Below are 15,385 nucleotides of genomic sequence, written 5' to 3' on the forward strand. Positions count from 1 at the left end.
AGGTCTCCCCAGAGGTGTATGCCCTAACGCACTGTTTTCCCCATGGTCCACTGCAATCATTTTGCCTGTATTAAGGTAATAGAGTGGATAATAAGATAAGTACTCTATACTTCAGCAGGAGCCTAAAGTTCTTTTTTGTCTTTTCCTACAAAAATAGATTAATATTAAGCTCTCTAAGGTTTACTTTAAAGCAAATATAACTACCACAAATGCAAGTTTTCCTGTACTCTAATTTAACTTATGATTTTTCCAGGCAAGATATAAAAGATGAAGCATTCACAGATGAAAGCAAAGGGGGTTGGGAGCTGGGGAAGATAGAGGAAAATAAAAAGAAAGAGTAGTTAAGAAAATGAACAACTACCATTGCCTGAGCATAATGAAAATATATCAGATGTCTTAAAAAAAAAATCAAGACACTTATCTGCACAACAGGGAATAAGAAAAGAGATAATGAAGTAGGCTGCTTTTTAAAAAATAGTTTAAAAATCTCAGTAGACATTTAAAACAGGAAGTGATAAGAAAATGCTACATTAATACAGAATGTGTTGAGTTTGGTAGGCTCAGTGTGAATGTGAATACATTTTCTCTTTCTTTGTTAAAAGTGTTATCTATTAGTTTCAATGGAAATTAACATCTTCAATGCAGAATTTCTAAAACAGTCACTTGTATTGAAAATACTTTACTTTTCCTTGGCATAAATTTTTGAAAGACCATTTTGGATTAAAATACATTCTTTCTTAGCAAAGAGAGTTTAAGGGATACATGAATTGGTAAAATGTCTCTTCTAAGGAAATTTTTTGAATTTTTTATTGATATGTTTTGTTTTTATATCACTTTCATTTTCAAATATATTCCTTACCTATACCCTGCTTAAATATCCCCAGCACCAATATACTTCCCAACACTGAATAATGTTATATTATAATAACATAATAAGTATTTATTGAACTGAATGTGTAATTAATTTAACTAGGGTACCTTTCCCAACTCCAAAATAATGATTTTGAAAGATTAGATCAGATTTATAACCAAATAATCTTTCTCAATTCATCCTGCTATCAACTTTATTTATTTATTTATTTATTTATTTATTTATTTTTGCTGAGGCAATTGGGGTTAAGTGATTTGCCCAGGGTCACACAACTAGGAAGAGTTAAGTGTCTGAGGCCGAATTTGAAGTTAGATCTTCCTGACTTCAGGGCTGGTGCTCTATCCACTGTGCCACCTAGCATTTCTCCTCCCACCTCACCCCCACTCCGCTATCAACTTTTAAAAGAACTTGTATTTTTCTTCTGATCATCAAACAGCATTGTTGATCAACAGTAACTTTACTTTTTTAAATTTTGTACATATATATTTTTCTTAGGAAATTGCTGTGAGAGATTTGTTGTGGTAATCATTCTGTAGCACTAACATTCAAAAAATTAAGGTTAATAAATTGCTGCCAACTAAGGACTGTTTCCTAGAACATGGATACATAATACTTTTTATTTATGCCACCTATGAATAAGAATATAATTCAGAATCATCATGAGCAGACATTGTACATGAAACAAGAGTAACTTTGAAAGGAGAAAAAATAGAAAATACTATGAATATTTTTCCATTAAAGCCATATACCTTCTTCAAGAGAAATTAACATTTAAGTGGGTCTTAATTATATGTTATAGTTTTGTCAATCACTTTTGATAAACCCGATGTGACACTTTTTGTTTGTAAAATGTATACAGTCACCATATATCTTTCTTTGGGTGACATTAGTGTTCTAACTGCCCTTGAATTTCAAAAAGGTTATCATGAATCTAGAGACTATCATTCTCTTTCTGAAGAGTAAATTCCAACAACTTCAGTAGAAAGATATACTACCTCACCAAAAAAAAAAAAAAAAAAAATTCTTATCCATTATACTTAACTATATTCTTTCTGGTTTGTGGTTTGTAGTCAATGAAGGATCTGGAGAAACCAGCCAAAAGGAGACATCCACTTGTGACATTTGTCAGTTTGGTGCCGAGTGTGATGAAGATGCTGAGGATGTTTGGTAACGTTTTGCACTTAAAAATTAAGATTATGTGATTGGAAAATACTGATGATGAGATTATTTCCTATCCCTTCAACCACTCACTTTTTAAGTTTTCAAAATAATTTACTTGGCTCCTTTCCAGAGAGAAAATAAGAATTGTCATACCCTAAGCAATTTCCATTGTCCCTCAAAACAAGGAAGCCAAAATGCAGTACTATTAAAGACTCTATATAAGAGACATAGGAATGTTACCTGTGTACATACATGCATATATACACACAGGCATATAAAGGAGAGCTGATCTCAAATTCAAGAAGCCATGGGTTTAAGTCATGTCTCTGACACTTAACTGACTCTATGATCCTGAGCATGTCACTTAATTTCTCCCAAACAACTCCTTAAAATGAATTGGAGAAGGAAGTAGCAAACAATACCAGTATCTTTGCCAAGAAAACCCTAAATGAAATCACAAAATGTTGAAAATGACTGGAAAACAACTGAAATGGAACAGTCTCTGGGCTTAAAGTTTTCTAAAATTTTAAGTCAGGAGAGACCTGGATTAAAATCCAGCTTCTTGAAACTTGCTAGTGACTTAGGAAAAGATGCATAACTCTCCAAAGGCTTAGTTTTTTCAATCTGCCTTTGTTCATATATAAATAAATCAGCTGTTATGTTTAAATTGCTAGCTATATAAATGAAAGCTATTCAAGTTATAAGGGCATCATTTGTACAAACTCTTGCTCTTAAGGCCTTCTCCAATTGCCTTCAATCTTTATGTCTAGCCCTACCTCACACATTCACATAATTTTATTTCACTTAATTAATGGACAAGTAAACTGGAGTATTCACTGTCCTTGGTTTTTGGTCTTACATTTTTGTTTTTTGTTTGTTTGTCCATAGCCCATAATGTAATTCCCTGCCTGAAGTAGAGAATCTTACTCCTTCCTTCAACACTCACTTTAGGTAGTACCTCTTCCATGAACCCACTTTTCCTTTCTTCCACCTTAACCTAGCATTCTCATCCTCCTTTAATTTTATCATAAATTTGTCCCCTGTCTTTATTTTTACATACATATCCATTTTGTATTATATTGGTTTGCATACATGTTTTATCTCCCTTATCAGACTGAAAAGCCCTTGAAGTCAGGGATTATGTCTTAATCATATTTATTATACCACTGCCCTCTACACATTCAACATTTAATATCTCTTGGGTTGAATTGAGTAAAAGAATGCCAGTGATTTTTTTTTCAAACTTGTCAGTCAATTATAGCAAGCAATTAATTAGGAACTAAGCAAAACATGCTGGATTAGAGACAAGAAGAGGTTTTGTCTTGGGTGCCTTAATGTTGTTGAATACTCTCATTGTGGTGAAAGAATTTTCCAGTATCTTAATGACTGCTAAAACATTGATTCTCCCATTTTTTTTCCTTCCCTGATGAATTTAAGTCCATGAGGAACTTAATATCTGTATAATAAATACTGAGTACTAAACATAACAACTATAATAACATTATTGTGTTAGCAATGCTTTTCACCACTGTTTTTTTTTTTTTTTTTTTTTTTGAAACAGATTTTCTCTAAAAATGGCATTTACATTGTAAGGAGTTTTATAGGGTAATATAGTTAATTTGGAAAAGTCTTGAAGAGGGCAATAGATAGATGCCTCATTATTCAGGTAAGTAGGGGGATTGTGACAGCAGGTATTAGACAAACAAATAAATGACAGTGGGGAAATTAAATGGAAGATAGTAGGGGTTCAGCCAAGATGTCAAGAAAGAATTAGATCTATGAAAGAATATCTAAGTGGGGGAGAAGTGAAGGATTAAATTTCTTGATGAAGTTTGACAATAACCTCTTCCTAGAAATACAACCACAATAACAACTTGATTCTGGGCAGGGAATTAAAATGAGCATTTAAATATGTTGGAGTTACTGAACCACAGGTTAAGAGTTGGGGGTCATTATTATGGGGATACAAGCAAGAATCCAATTAACATATACAAGGCATAAGGTAAGAACCTGAGTAGCAGCAAAGTTAAATTGGTGGTGGGTTGGTGAGTGACTGACCTGAAAATTCTTCTCTTCTTCCTGATTGCCTAGAGACAAAATGGGTCTTTAAGTCTAGAACAGACTAAAATGACAGATGGTCTTTAAGTGGTCCCAGCTATACAGGTGAGAGGGCTAAAAGTATAAGGAGCCTTCCGGACTATTGCAATTTCAAGACAAAGCTGAAAAGTAATGATGTTTTAATTAGAATATAATTAAAATATTTATGTAGTTAAACCTAAGTAATAAGAAATGATTTATAAAATGGTGCAAGCATCGATATTATTACATAAATGTATGTGCATATTATATCACTATATTCAAACATTACTGTGGAAGGCAGCTGGATCATAGTGTAAAGACATAAGAAAATAATATGAACATGGAAAATGTAATTAAAACATGTAAAACTTATGTGCATACTAGGCAATAGAACAATCATTGATTGAAAAGGTTTTGATATCAAATTAATTTTATGTGAAGCTGTAACTAGTTCTTTTTTAGGACATGAAATACCATTTCCTTAATGAATTCAGAAAGTCTATCATGATATGATGTTGATCAAACTGCCATCATTTACATGAAAATTTTTATCAGATTGCTTACTCTTAAATAGAAACAACCAAGTAAATAACTTCTACCAAGCAAGTTACAACATGGTTATGAATCCATAATCATGACATAAAGGCAAAATTAATTGCCAAAATTTTATCCTAGCCCAAGAAATAACAACTCCTGTTTCACTGTGAGAAATGCACTGAATTACTCAGAGATACTGAGTCACTTCTTAGATAAAGATAAATCCTATTAGAATTAAAATATCAATTCACAATCCACTGATCCTGTTTTCATAATTAAATGAGCCTTAGAAGTAGGGAGTAAGTGAGCCTGGAGAAGGGGAACGGAAGGGAGGGAAAACAGGAGGGCAACAGGAGGGAAAAAATCAGAAAGGGAATAATTGGCAAGAAGACTACATTAATAATCATGATACTCAATGTGTAACATTTTTAGCACCTTTTGATTTTTGAAAGAACAGATGACTAATGAAATAGGCTGGTACAAGTCCCTCATTCATGTTCTATTATTTCATTGGGCTGTGCTAATTTTTCTCATAAGCCTCATTTTCTTCCGTTAGAAAGTATCAGAATTGGAGAAATCAGGAAGTAGACAGCCTTTATCAGTAGAAGCAGCCTTTCTGTATAAAGACAGAGAGGACTTTGTTAGTCAGGAAGGACAAGTGCTATAAAGGTTGTCCCTGGGTAAAGTGTTAATATGCAGCAAGTACAGATGTCTATCCCCAAAGCAGAGTATGATAGTAGAATCAAGCTTCCAAAATGATTGATTTCAAGTCAGAATGTTGTTCATCCTATTTTATAATTAAACTTCTGCTGAGGTTTCTTACACACACACACACACACACACACACACACACACACACCACACACATTTTGATTATTTGGGGATGAATTTATTCTAGCTTTTTAAATTTTTTTTCTTTTTCAAAAGGTTTATTTTGGTAGGTAGAAAAATGAATCTTTTTTTTTTCAAGAAGAAACAAAGTTATAAAATGCACACATGTAAATCCCATGGCCTCTCTCAAATATAACTTGTCAAGTCAAAATTTATCAAGATGGAGAAGAACATGAACCTTGAGAGCAATCATATCAAAACTGAGCATAGAATATGAGCATATACCCAAATAATATCACAGGTCTTACAAAATTAGTAATATCTGCTTCGGATTTAAGCAAAGCTTCTGATATTTAGTTGGTTTTAGAAATAGCACTATATTCCCTTAATTATCTTCCATGATGGATTATATTAGTATAGTCCAAAGTAGGTCAATGGTTACTCCCCCTCACTAGGAACTGTTATTATGAAGTAATTAGCCTAGAACTTTCAGTTTGTCCCATCAATCAGGAGTAGTTCAGAGCCCTAGGGTGGATACTTGGTTCACTATAAGTAAGAGAAAAGCAAGCTGGTAGCAGAGGCTGATGATGGGGAGGAGTTGCTACGAAGCTGGCTGCCTGCCCAACACTTCCAGAGTGTCAGAATAGATCCAGGAAGGGAGCACAGGTGTGGGAGCAGATGTGGCTGGGTTACTAATGACATAAAAGGACAATTAAAACAATTCTGCTTTGCTTCAGACTTTCATTTTGTAGCTTCTTGTGTCTATTTTAATTCTTCTTTGTTATTCTTTTCCAAATGCCACTCAGAATCCATTAGCAAAATCATATCATCCTCTTATGTTATTAATTTCTCAGTAGTACTTGGGTTTATTTTTAAAGCATTAACAATCATCTTTTCAGAATTCTTATTTATGGCTGTTTTGGTAAATGAAAGAAATAGGCTTCTTGCCATCTAAAATAGTTTGGCAAAGAATGTAAGTTTAGGTTTTATTTTATTTTCTCTCAGCTCATTGATGACCTATAACTTTTGTTTTTTTAAAAAATAATGGCATCTATTTTCATAATGATATCTTTTAAAGACTATTCAGTTTTAAGTCTTTAACATCACGCTTATATAATTTGTGAAAACATTTTGCTCCTACTGAGACAGTTTGTGATTGGTATTAATCCCACTTTTCAAGCATTTGGAATTATGGAATTCATGAATACCTGCCGGTGACAGTGACCATTCATACCCTTTGGCACCAGATTTGAGTGTACACACAAAGAACTGGGTCTGCTGATTTGAGATTCACAAGAGCTAAGGAAATGAATGCTGGCATAATCAGATTCATGCCCTAAACTTCATGAAAATATATTGCAGAGAGTTCAGGTGAATAATAGGCATAATCCTGTGGTTGGAGATGCTTTTTTAAAAAAATTACAAGATGTTCTCAAAAGGAAAATTCTAACAATACAAATGCAAATCATCCTAATAAAAAGGAAGAGAAAGAAAATTGTGTGGCCATAATGGGATTCCCTGATAAGCTAAGACTTTTAAAGCGACTTGTGCAAAAGATAGGAGTAATATATAAACCATTCTAAAGGAAAAGAAAAGTGATTTCAACATTATAAGGAAGCATAAAAACCACGATAACTGAAACTTAGAAAAATGATAAAGAAAATCAAAGATTGAGTAGTGTTTGTGTGTTGTTGTTATTGTTGATACTGTTTTAGGTAGGTTCTAAGCCTTCTGCTCTGCAGTTAACAGATTAGATTTAAAAAAAAGTTAAACTGTTCAAATCCTACTTTACTTCACTGGCTTCTTCAAGAAAAATGATCTTCACCCTGAAAATGGTAGAACAAACATAATTAAAAATTCCAAGGGAGACAAGGAGATAATCAAAGAAAAAAACTTCTTTAAATAAATTAAGGTCTACAGACATAGATAGATGAATAATATCTTAATACTTCCGAAGAACTACAAAGATGATACTGAATCACCAATCAGTAATTTCTGAGGAGTTATAGAGATTCAAAGATAGGAATTCTAGAAATTACAAATGATTCAGCTTGATAGAGACAAAATTCTAGAGTACATAATTAGGAGTGTGGTTTATAATCTTTAGAAATGATGATCACCAGGAGCTAGCATTGGTTCATAAGTCATATGAAACTATGCTCACTTTCTTTAGAATTAATATTTTTAATCACTATGCAATGGATTTGCAGGTAGAAGGATTTTTCTACACAACAATTAGACTTCTTTTAGATGTGGGGAACTGAGAAAAGTAAGGATAGAAATTCTGCCAGCTAAGTGGCATAAAACGATAAAGTAGTGAAAGTGGAGTAAGACCTAAGTTTATATCAGACCTCAGATGTATATGACCTTGGGAAAGTCATTTAAGCTATATTTGACATGGTTGCTTCATCTGAAAAATGAGAATAGCCACAGCACCTACTTCCCAGGATTGTTGTGAGGATAAAATGAAATATTTGTGGTGCTTAGTTAAAACTAATGCTTTTATCCATTTTAAAAAGGCTTATTTAGCCAAAAATAAAATTCATTTAGGCCCTTCTCTACATGAGTAATGAAACACTCCAGTTAGAGGGATTGAGTATTTATGTCTAACCAATCTTACTAGATTTTGTGTGACTAATTAAGGCTTTATTTACCTTTTTCCAAGCCATGCTCAGCTGATATTTAAATTGTAAGTCACCATTTATGTCATTCACTCCTAGCAAAATGACTTTTTAGCAAAACAAAGCTGACTGTGAAGTCTCTGTACTTTCACTTCTAAATGGCTCTTAAGAGCTATTTGTATACAAGGGTGAATATAGAAATTTGAAACCATTTCAAATTTAAGCTTTGGGCTAATGACTCCACTTTAAAACTTAGTTTCTTAAAAATGTTGCCCTCTTCTTTTTAAAGAACAGGAATATATTTCCTTGAAATTGGGAATTAATAAAAGAAGAAATTTAATCTACCAGAACTGGTTGGCACCTTCTCTACCATTTATACTCTTCAGGAATTGTTTAGAGAATTGAGGGGTCACATAGACAGTATTTGTCAGAGAGGACTGAAAGCCCGGTTATTGTGGCTTCCATGCCAACTCTATTGATTATACCATATTCTGCCATTTTAAACATTGCAAAAATAATGACAAGATTAGTCAGAGAATAGATGTATTTATGATAAGGGGCTCTATATTACCTGGCTACCTTATTTTTTCTGAATAGCTTTGGTTCTGCTCCTAGTTCTTATTTTGAAGATTTATATTGTTTAGTTGTCTTATAAGAAGGAATTCTATGTAGATTATGTGGTTAATGGGAAGAGAAAAATGAGAAGGTAATGACCATCAAAAGCATCAGTGAAACTTTTTTTTTCCTTTTTGTTTTGTTTTTTTAAAGAAAGATTACTGGAGTTGTAGTTCCAATAGTGCCTCCAGTACCTATGTGACTTTGACAATCACTTAATTTCTCAGGGGTCTCAATTTTCTTGTTTTTAGAATGAAAAGGTTGTACTAAATGTCATTCCTTTCAGGTCTGAATCTGTGTAGTTGCAATCCTTATTCTGAACCCTTAATTCAGTAATTCAATTTTAGGTAGAATAGTGCTGTGATTCAGAAATACCCCATCTTAGATACTTATCCTCTACCAGGTCACATAACAAACCTCATATTCTTTAATTGTAAAAAGGAGATCATAATAATGCCTATTTTCATAGGGTTGTTGTGAGGAACAAATAAGGCAGAATATGTAAAGTTCCTTGCAAACCCTGAAGTGACATATAAATTATAGTTACTATTATTGTTTCCATTCTGAGAGTCAGAGGAGAGAGAGTGCATCCTAGGCATGTGGTTTGGCTTGTACATACAAATTGTATAGAATTTATAGAGAAAATACTGAGTTTAAAGAATATATAAGGGGTCATGTTTGACTGGAACACAAAATGTGTGTAGAGAAATAATACTAATTAAGCCTTGAAAAGGCAAATGGGAATTAACTAAAAAGTGCTTCAAATAACAGAATAAGGAGTTTTATACTTTATCCCAAAAGTAATAAAGGACTTCCTGAAGACTTTCAAATAGGGAAATACCTTGAGAGTATGATCAGAACTATATCTCAGAATGATTATTTGCAACTGTATGAAGGGTGGAATAGAGAAATGAGAAAACAGTGGGAAGAATAATTTTGCTAAAATAAAAAGAGGGCCTGTAATAAGGCAATTTTTAGTTAAGTGGAGAGGATAGGATGAATGTGAGATCTATTAGAGATACAATCTATAATACTTGGCAACTGGCTAAATGAGGGGGATGAAGTAATGGTAAAAGTAAAAAATGACTGAAATTAGAGATCGAGTGATTTGGGAGGAGGGGAAAGTTGTTTGTCCTTCCTTCTCTAAGAGGATTAAAAAAGTGATGTCTTGACTTGCAAGTGAATTGAATTTAAATGAGATAGGGCTGGGCAAAATCACCAGCCTTACTCTCTCCTCCAGAGCCATCTGGGTCTAGTGCCAAGATATAGGTCAAGATGGCTACAGCTGACCCAAATATAGTGGGAGACTATGGCCTTTACAAACTAAAGTCTTTCCCAGGTCTTGGTTTGTCTGAAGCAATACTTATTCAGTGATTAAGTTAAGTAAGAAATAAGGGCAAAGTGGACTTTTACTTCGTCAAAAAAAAAAAAAAAAAAATCAATATTGGAGGGGAAAACCTTTAGGTTTTCAGATCAAAACTAAAACAGTTGCTATTTATACTTTGAGCCACCAAAACCCAAAAAATGACCAAGTAAAGTTTGGGCTGAGACCTATTGCTGGCCAATCAGTGAGAGCCAGACTAATTTGGGTTAAAGGCAAGGTCAAGTAGCTCCATTCATATTGCAAAAGGCTTTATCAAAGCTTGGTTTTCCCATGCTATACTTCAAACAATCATAAATGAAACTACACATGGGAAAACAGTTCATTATCCCAAATTGTTTTTTTTTTCTTTAATGATAGATTAAATAAATAGGGAAGAGGAAAAAAAAAAAAAAAGAACTTTTTTAAAATTTAGCCCATAATCCCCAAGATATTTGCAAGATTTCAGCGATCACAATTTAGAGGAGAGATTGGCTTCTTAGTCAAAAACAGGTTACCCCGCATTGCTTTTAGGTGCCTTTTAGTTTTCAGTTCTTGTATATATTGAGAAGTAGAGCTTTCCAAAAGTAAACATTCTGACTCAAGAGGTTCTAGGTAACCCCTTTATTGTCTTTATTTGAGACATGTTAAGCAAAGATTTACCTTGTCATTTGTTGGGAATATTTTAAAGTTTCCTGATTAGGAAAAGATGATACTAAAAGACCTCCAAGGTCCCTTCCTACTTTGAAATGCAATCTATTTGTTTTTCTATTTAAAAAGATTTATTTGTTTTTTAATGTTTTAGAATACCTCAGCTGGTAAAGTGACACATCATACTATTCTTTAAAATTGTCTATTACAACTCTTCAATTCCTCTTAGGCTCTTTTGCCATGTTGACAACTCTTTTAAAAATGGTATAACATAAAAATGGCACATTTAAAAATGTGGCACTAGTGAGTTGTTTTTTAAGGTGATAAATATGCCATTAATGGAGTGTCATGTGTTGGGGCTGCTGAGCTGTTGAGGCTTAAACTCATCTCTTATGGGAATTGTTCTTCCCTTGTATTCTTCTCTCTTACTCTCAAGAGAGGCAGGATGGTACAATGGAAAGAGCAATGTATTTGTAATCAGAGACCTCTGAGCTCAACTCCTACATTTGTTCCTTATTATCTATGTGACTTTGGAAATGTTATTTATTTAACCTCGTTGACATTCATTTTCTGTAAAATAAAGATTTGGACTAACTGGCCTCTATATTCTCTTTCAATTTTAGATCTTTGATTCCATGAGCCCATGCCACATGCCACATCTTTTGATACAAGCTGTGGGAGCAGGAATATTGTGGTAGTAACCAGTTTATGTGCCAAAGGAATTTGGCCCTTATGTCAAGTAATTTCAAGTTTTGATGTAGAGGCAGTTCTCAGAGTGTGGTTTGTTTCAAGGGGTCTGTGAGGTCAAAATTATTTTCATAATATTAGTATGATGTTTTAGTTTTTTATAGAACTAATGTCAATAGATAAAACCCATAAACTAAAAAAGGTTTTTTTTTTTAAAGCAAAAGGATTCTTAGACTCAAATGTTTGATAACTACCGCTATAAGAGTACTGCCTTGCTATATCTTCTTAGTACAGATAAGAGGGCTTGCCCATTTTTAATGTTATCAAAATCTTTGTATTAATATTAACATATCAAATTCATGGGACAACTAGGTGGCACAGTGGATAGAGTGCTGGGCCAGAAGTCAGAAAGTCTCATCTTCCTGAGTTCACACTATTGTGAGAGTAGGGGAAACAGCCTACAATATGGAACAGTGATGGATAGATTGCCAAAATTAGAGTCAGGAAAACTCATTTTCCTGAATTCAAATATTGTTTCAGGTACTTACTAGCTGTGTGACCCTGGAAAAGTCACTTATCTCTATTCCAGTTCCTCATCTATACAATAAGCTGGAAAAGGAAATGCCAGACCATTTCAGTATCTTTACCAAGAAAACCCCAAATAGGATCACAAAGTGTAGGATATGATTGAAAAGATTTTAGTATCTTTACCAAGAAAACCCTGAATAGAATCACAAAGTGTAGGGTATAAATGAAAAGATCAAACAACAACAAACAGATTCATGGGTATTTCCAGCTTGGGAAATTATACTTAGCCTTCAATATATCTAGATTTTATTATTGCTGTGGATAGCAAACAAATTCAAGAAAAATCAATCATCCTGAATCTGTGTTTAAGCTCAATGAGGTGAGCTAAAAAATTGAAAATATTAGTTGCTGCTTCAAAACTATCATTATTCCTCATAATAGTGAGTTTAATATATAAATCCAAAAGCAATTTATTATTTGAAAAATCACCACCAATCCAAATGCTCTCTAAGTTAGACTGAAATATTTTTCTTAATATCTGTTTCAAAACAAGTTCATGGTTACTGAACTCCTAATATCTAGTAGGCAGCCTAGTGGTGATGACTCTCCATATTTAATAAGACTAATCCTCAGAAAATGGAAATAATCTCTTGCACAAACTATCATGACTCTAAAGAATGCTACTAATGATGAATTGGGGAACACAATGGCATAGAAAAGTTTATCAAAGAGATGTTTAAACAGAAAAGAAAGTAGATCATATGTGGTGAAAGCAAGGAATAACACATAGATAGCTTGGATGTTCCACTTAATCCCAGGTAATATCAAGATACTTAGAATGAAGTAGCCCACTTCCTCATCCAAGTCAAAATCCTTCTCTAAATCAAAAACAAGCCAAGCTAGCAAGCATTTATTAAAACATTTATTATGTGCCAGTTCAAATAGAAACAAAAGCAGTCCCTGCCCTGAAAAGACTTACATTCTTATGGGGAAGAACAATCATTTTTTTAAAAGCCAAAAAGAAAGGCTTGGGTATAGAGAGTAGGAGAAAGTACCCAAATGGGGGCCTGTTGGAGAAAGAAGTTAGAGTCAGTACTAAAAATTTTAACATAATTGGTTTTTGTCTTTCCTCAAACTAGAAGCTTCAAAAAGAACTGACAAATCAAGAAGGGATTCCAGGAACAGATAGATCTTCCAGACTAACAAGGTCTACAATGGAAAAGGGATCTTTAATGCTAAGAATAGTCTTGGACTATAGAAGTGAGGGAGGAGGACGATAAGAATGAGGAGAGGAGGAGGAGAATGAGGAAAAGGAAAATGAGAAGAACAAGAACAAGTCATCCTGATAATTATGAGTGGAATACAAAAAGAAGTAAGGGGAATACTATGATTCCAATCCTAGATTTCTATAATTTCCAAAAATTAAAGGTGCCTCATATCTTTTCTCTCTCCAATTCCTCCTTCATATACTTTCCAAAATGATATTCCTAAGTCATAGGCCTGACTTAAAACCTGCTTTAAAAACTTCACTGGTTTCGGATGCCTCTAGGAGAAAATAAAAAGATCTATGTTTGGCATTTAAAGCCCATCATAGTCTAGCTCCTTTCTACCCCAGGCTTCTTACTCATTACTTCCCTTCATTTATGCTGTATTATAGATATTAATTTACTTGCTGTTCCTTGTATATAACATTGTGTTTTCCATTTCCATATCTTCGGATATTGTTGTCTTTTTATGTCCATCACCTATCATTGTGCCTGATACATAGTAGGCCTTGGTGAAGGATTGATTGATGGGTTACAGGTTATATAAAAGAAAAGGTATAAATGGACCAGATTTGGTACTATTGGAGCAAACAAACATTAAGAAGGACACAGATCATTCAAATCTAAGTAAAGACTGAGATTAAAATAGTCAGTAGATACATTGAAATTATATGTAGACAGACAATTAAGAATAAACAAATCTTTCTGAATTATAAGGAAAAAGCCATTCTTACAATGTAAAAAAACATTAAGTGGAAAATGTTTTGAGTTTTTAGTCATTTACCTCTAAACATAAATATACCATAAGTGTAAGTTCTTATAAATGGCAAATGAATGTCAGCTCCAGCAAAATATAGCAACATGATCCAAATGCATTCCTGAACAAATGAAATATGCATTATAGGATGTTTGTACAAATCTTAGAAACAAGTACAGCAACTAACTATTCCTAAAATCAATACTGCTTGTATTATAAATGCTTGTTATGGTATAAAAGGAAAATGGAATATTGGTATTATTATTTTTAAAAAAGAAAATAGCTTAGAATGGAAGCTAGTATCTGATTTTTCTAGTTTCTGACGCAAAATAAAATTATAATTAGTCAGTATTGAGCCTATTCATTTATCCACCAATAACTCTCAAATAAAAGATCAATAAATAAGATGACTAATTTGGGAAGCTCCCAGAAGAGACTATGAAGTCTTCTTTCTTTGTTATGTATATATTTTGTATAGCCTTTGTTTCAATATAATATTTTCTATTCATAACCTGGACTTCCTAGAGTGGATTTTAATTATCCAGGGTGATGAAGAAATTCCATGGCCTTAATAAATACTGAATAAATTAAATAAATAACTTTGGTTTTATTTTATTTGTTTTTTTTTTTTAAAGGGCTATACTTTTAGAAAGTGAGGAAGAAAGGAGAGAAGGTAGAAAGGAAGGAGGGAAGGAAGGAGGGAGGGAAGGAAGGAAGGAGGGAAGGAGGGAAGGAAGGAAGGAGGGAAGGAGAGAAGGAAGGAAGGAGGGAAGGAAGGAAGGAAGGAAAGAGGGAAGGAAGGAAGGAAGGAAGGAAGGGAGGGAGGAAGGAGGAAAGGAAGGAAGGGAAGGAGGAAGGAGGGAAGGAAGGAAGGGAGGGAGGAGGAAGGAAGGAAGGGAAGAGAGGGAGGAAGGAAGGAAGGGAAGGGAGGGAGGAAGGAGGGAAGGAAGGAAGGAAGAAAGGGAGGAGGGAAGGAAGGGAGGAAGGAAGGAAGGAAGGGAGGGAGGAAAGAAAGAAAAAAGGAAGGAAGGAAGGAAGGAAGGAATGGAGGGAAGGAAGGAAGGAAGAAAGGAAGGAATGGAGGGAGGAATGGAGGAAGGAAGGAAGGTAGGAAGGAAGGGAGGGAGGAAGGAGAGGAAGAGAAAGAGGAAGGACGTTACTTGTAATTACTAACTTATAATTTTAAAATCATTTATTATGTTGTCTTTTGTACTATAATCAGTTGATTTGAATAAAACGATCATGAAATCCTAGTGGGAAATGTAGAGGAAAATCATTAACCTCCTATGGCAATCCACTCCACTTTTGACCATTTCTAATTGTTAGGAAGTTTTTTCTTATAGAGATCTGAAATTACAACCTTCATTTCTTGCTCCTTTTTCTTCCCTTTGGAGCTGAGTTAAGGAACTCTTAAAGACAAAG

The 15,385-nt window shown here is 33.8% G+C and overlaps 1 protein-coding gene across 1 annotated transcript in view; it reads left to right on the top strand.

The window, feature by feature from the left end:
* The window catches only part of TMEFF2 (transmembrane protein with EGF like and two follistatin like domains 2), a 280,237-nt gene that overhangs the window by 138,789 nt on the left and 126,063 nt on the right, over positions 1-15,385 (top strand). Inside the window, exon 5 of the mRNA XM_003764055.4 lies at positions 1,942-2,038. Within this exon, the coding sequence (XP_003764103.1) occupies positions 1,942-2,038 (97 nt within the window). The remainder of the gene's footprint in view (positions 1-1,941; positions 2,039-15,385) is intronic.

This window comes from Sarcophilus harrisii, chromosome 3, assembly GCF_902635505.1.
Source record: "Sarcophilus harrisii chromosome 3, mSarHar1.11, whole genome shotgun sequence".
In the NCBI taxonomy this organism is placed as follows: Eukaryota; Metazoa; Chordata; class Mammalia; order Dasyuromorphia; family Dasyuridae; genus Sarcophilus; species Sarcophilus harrisii.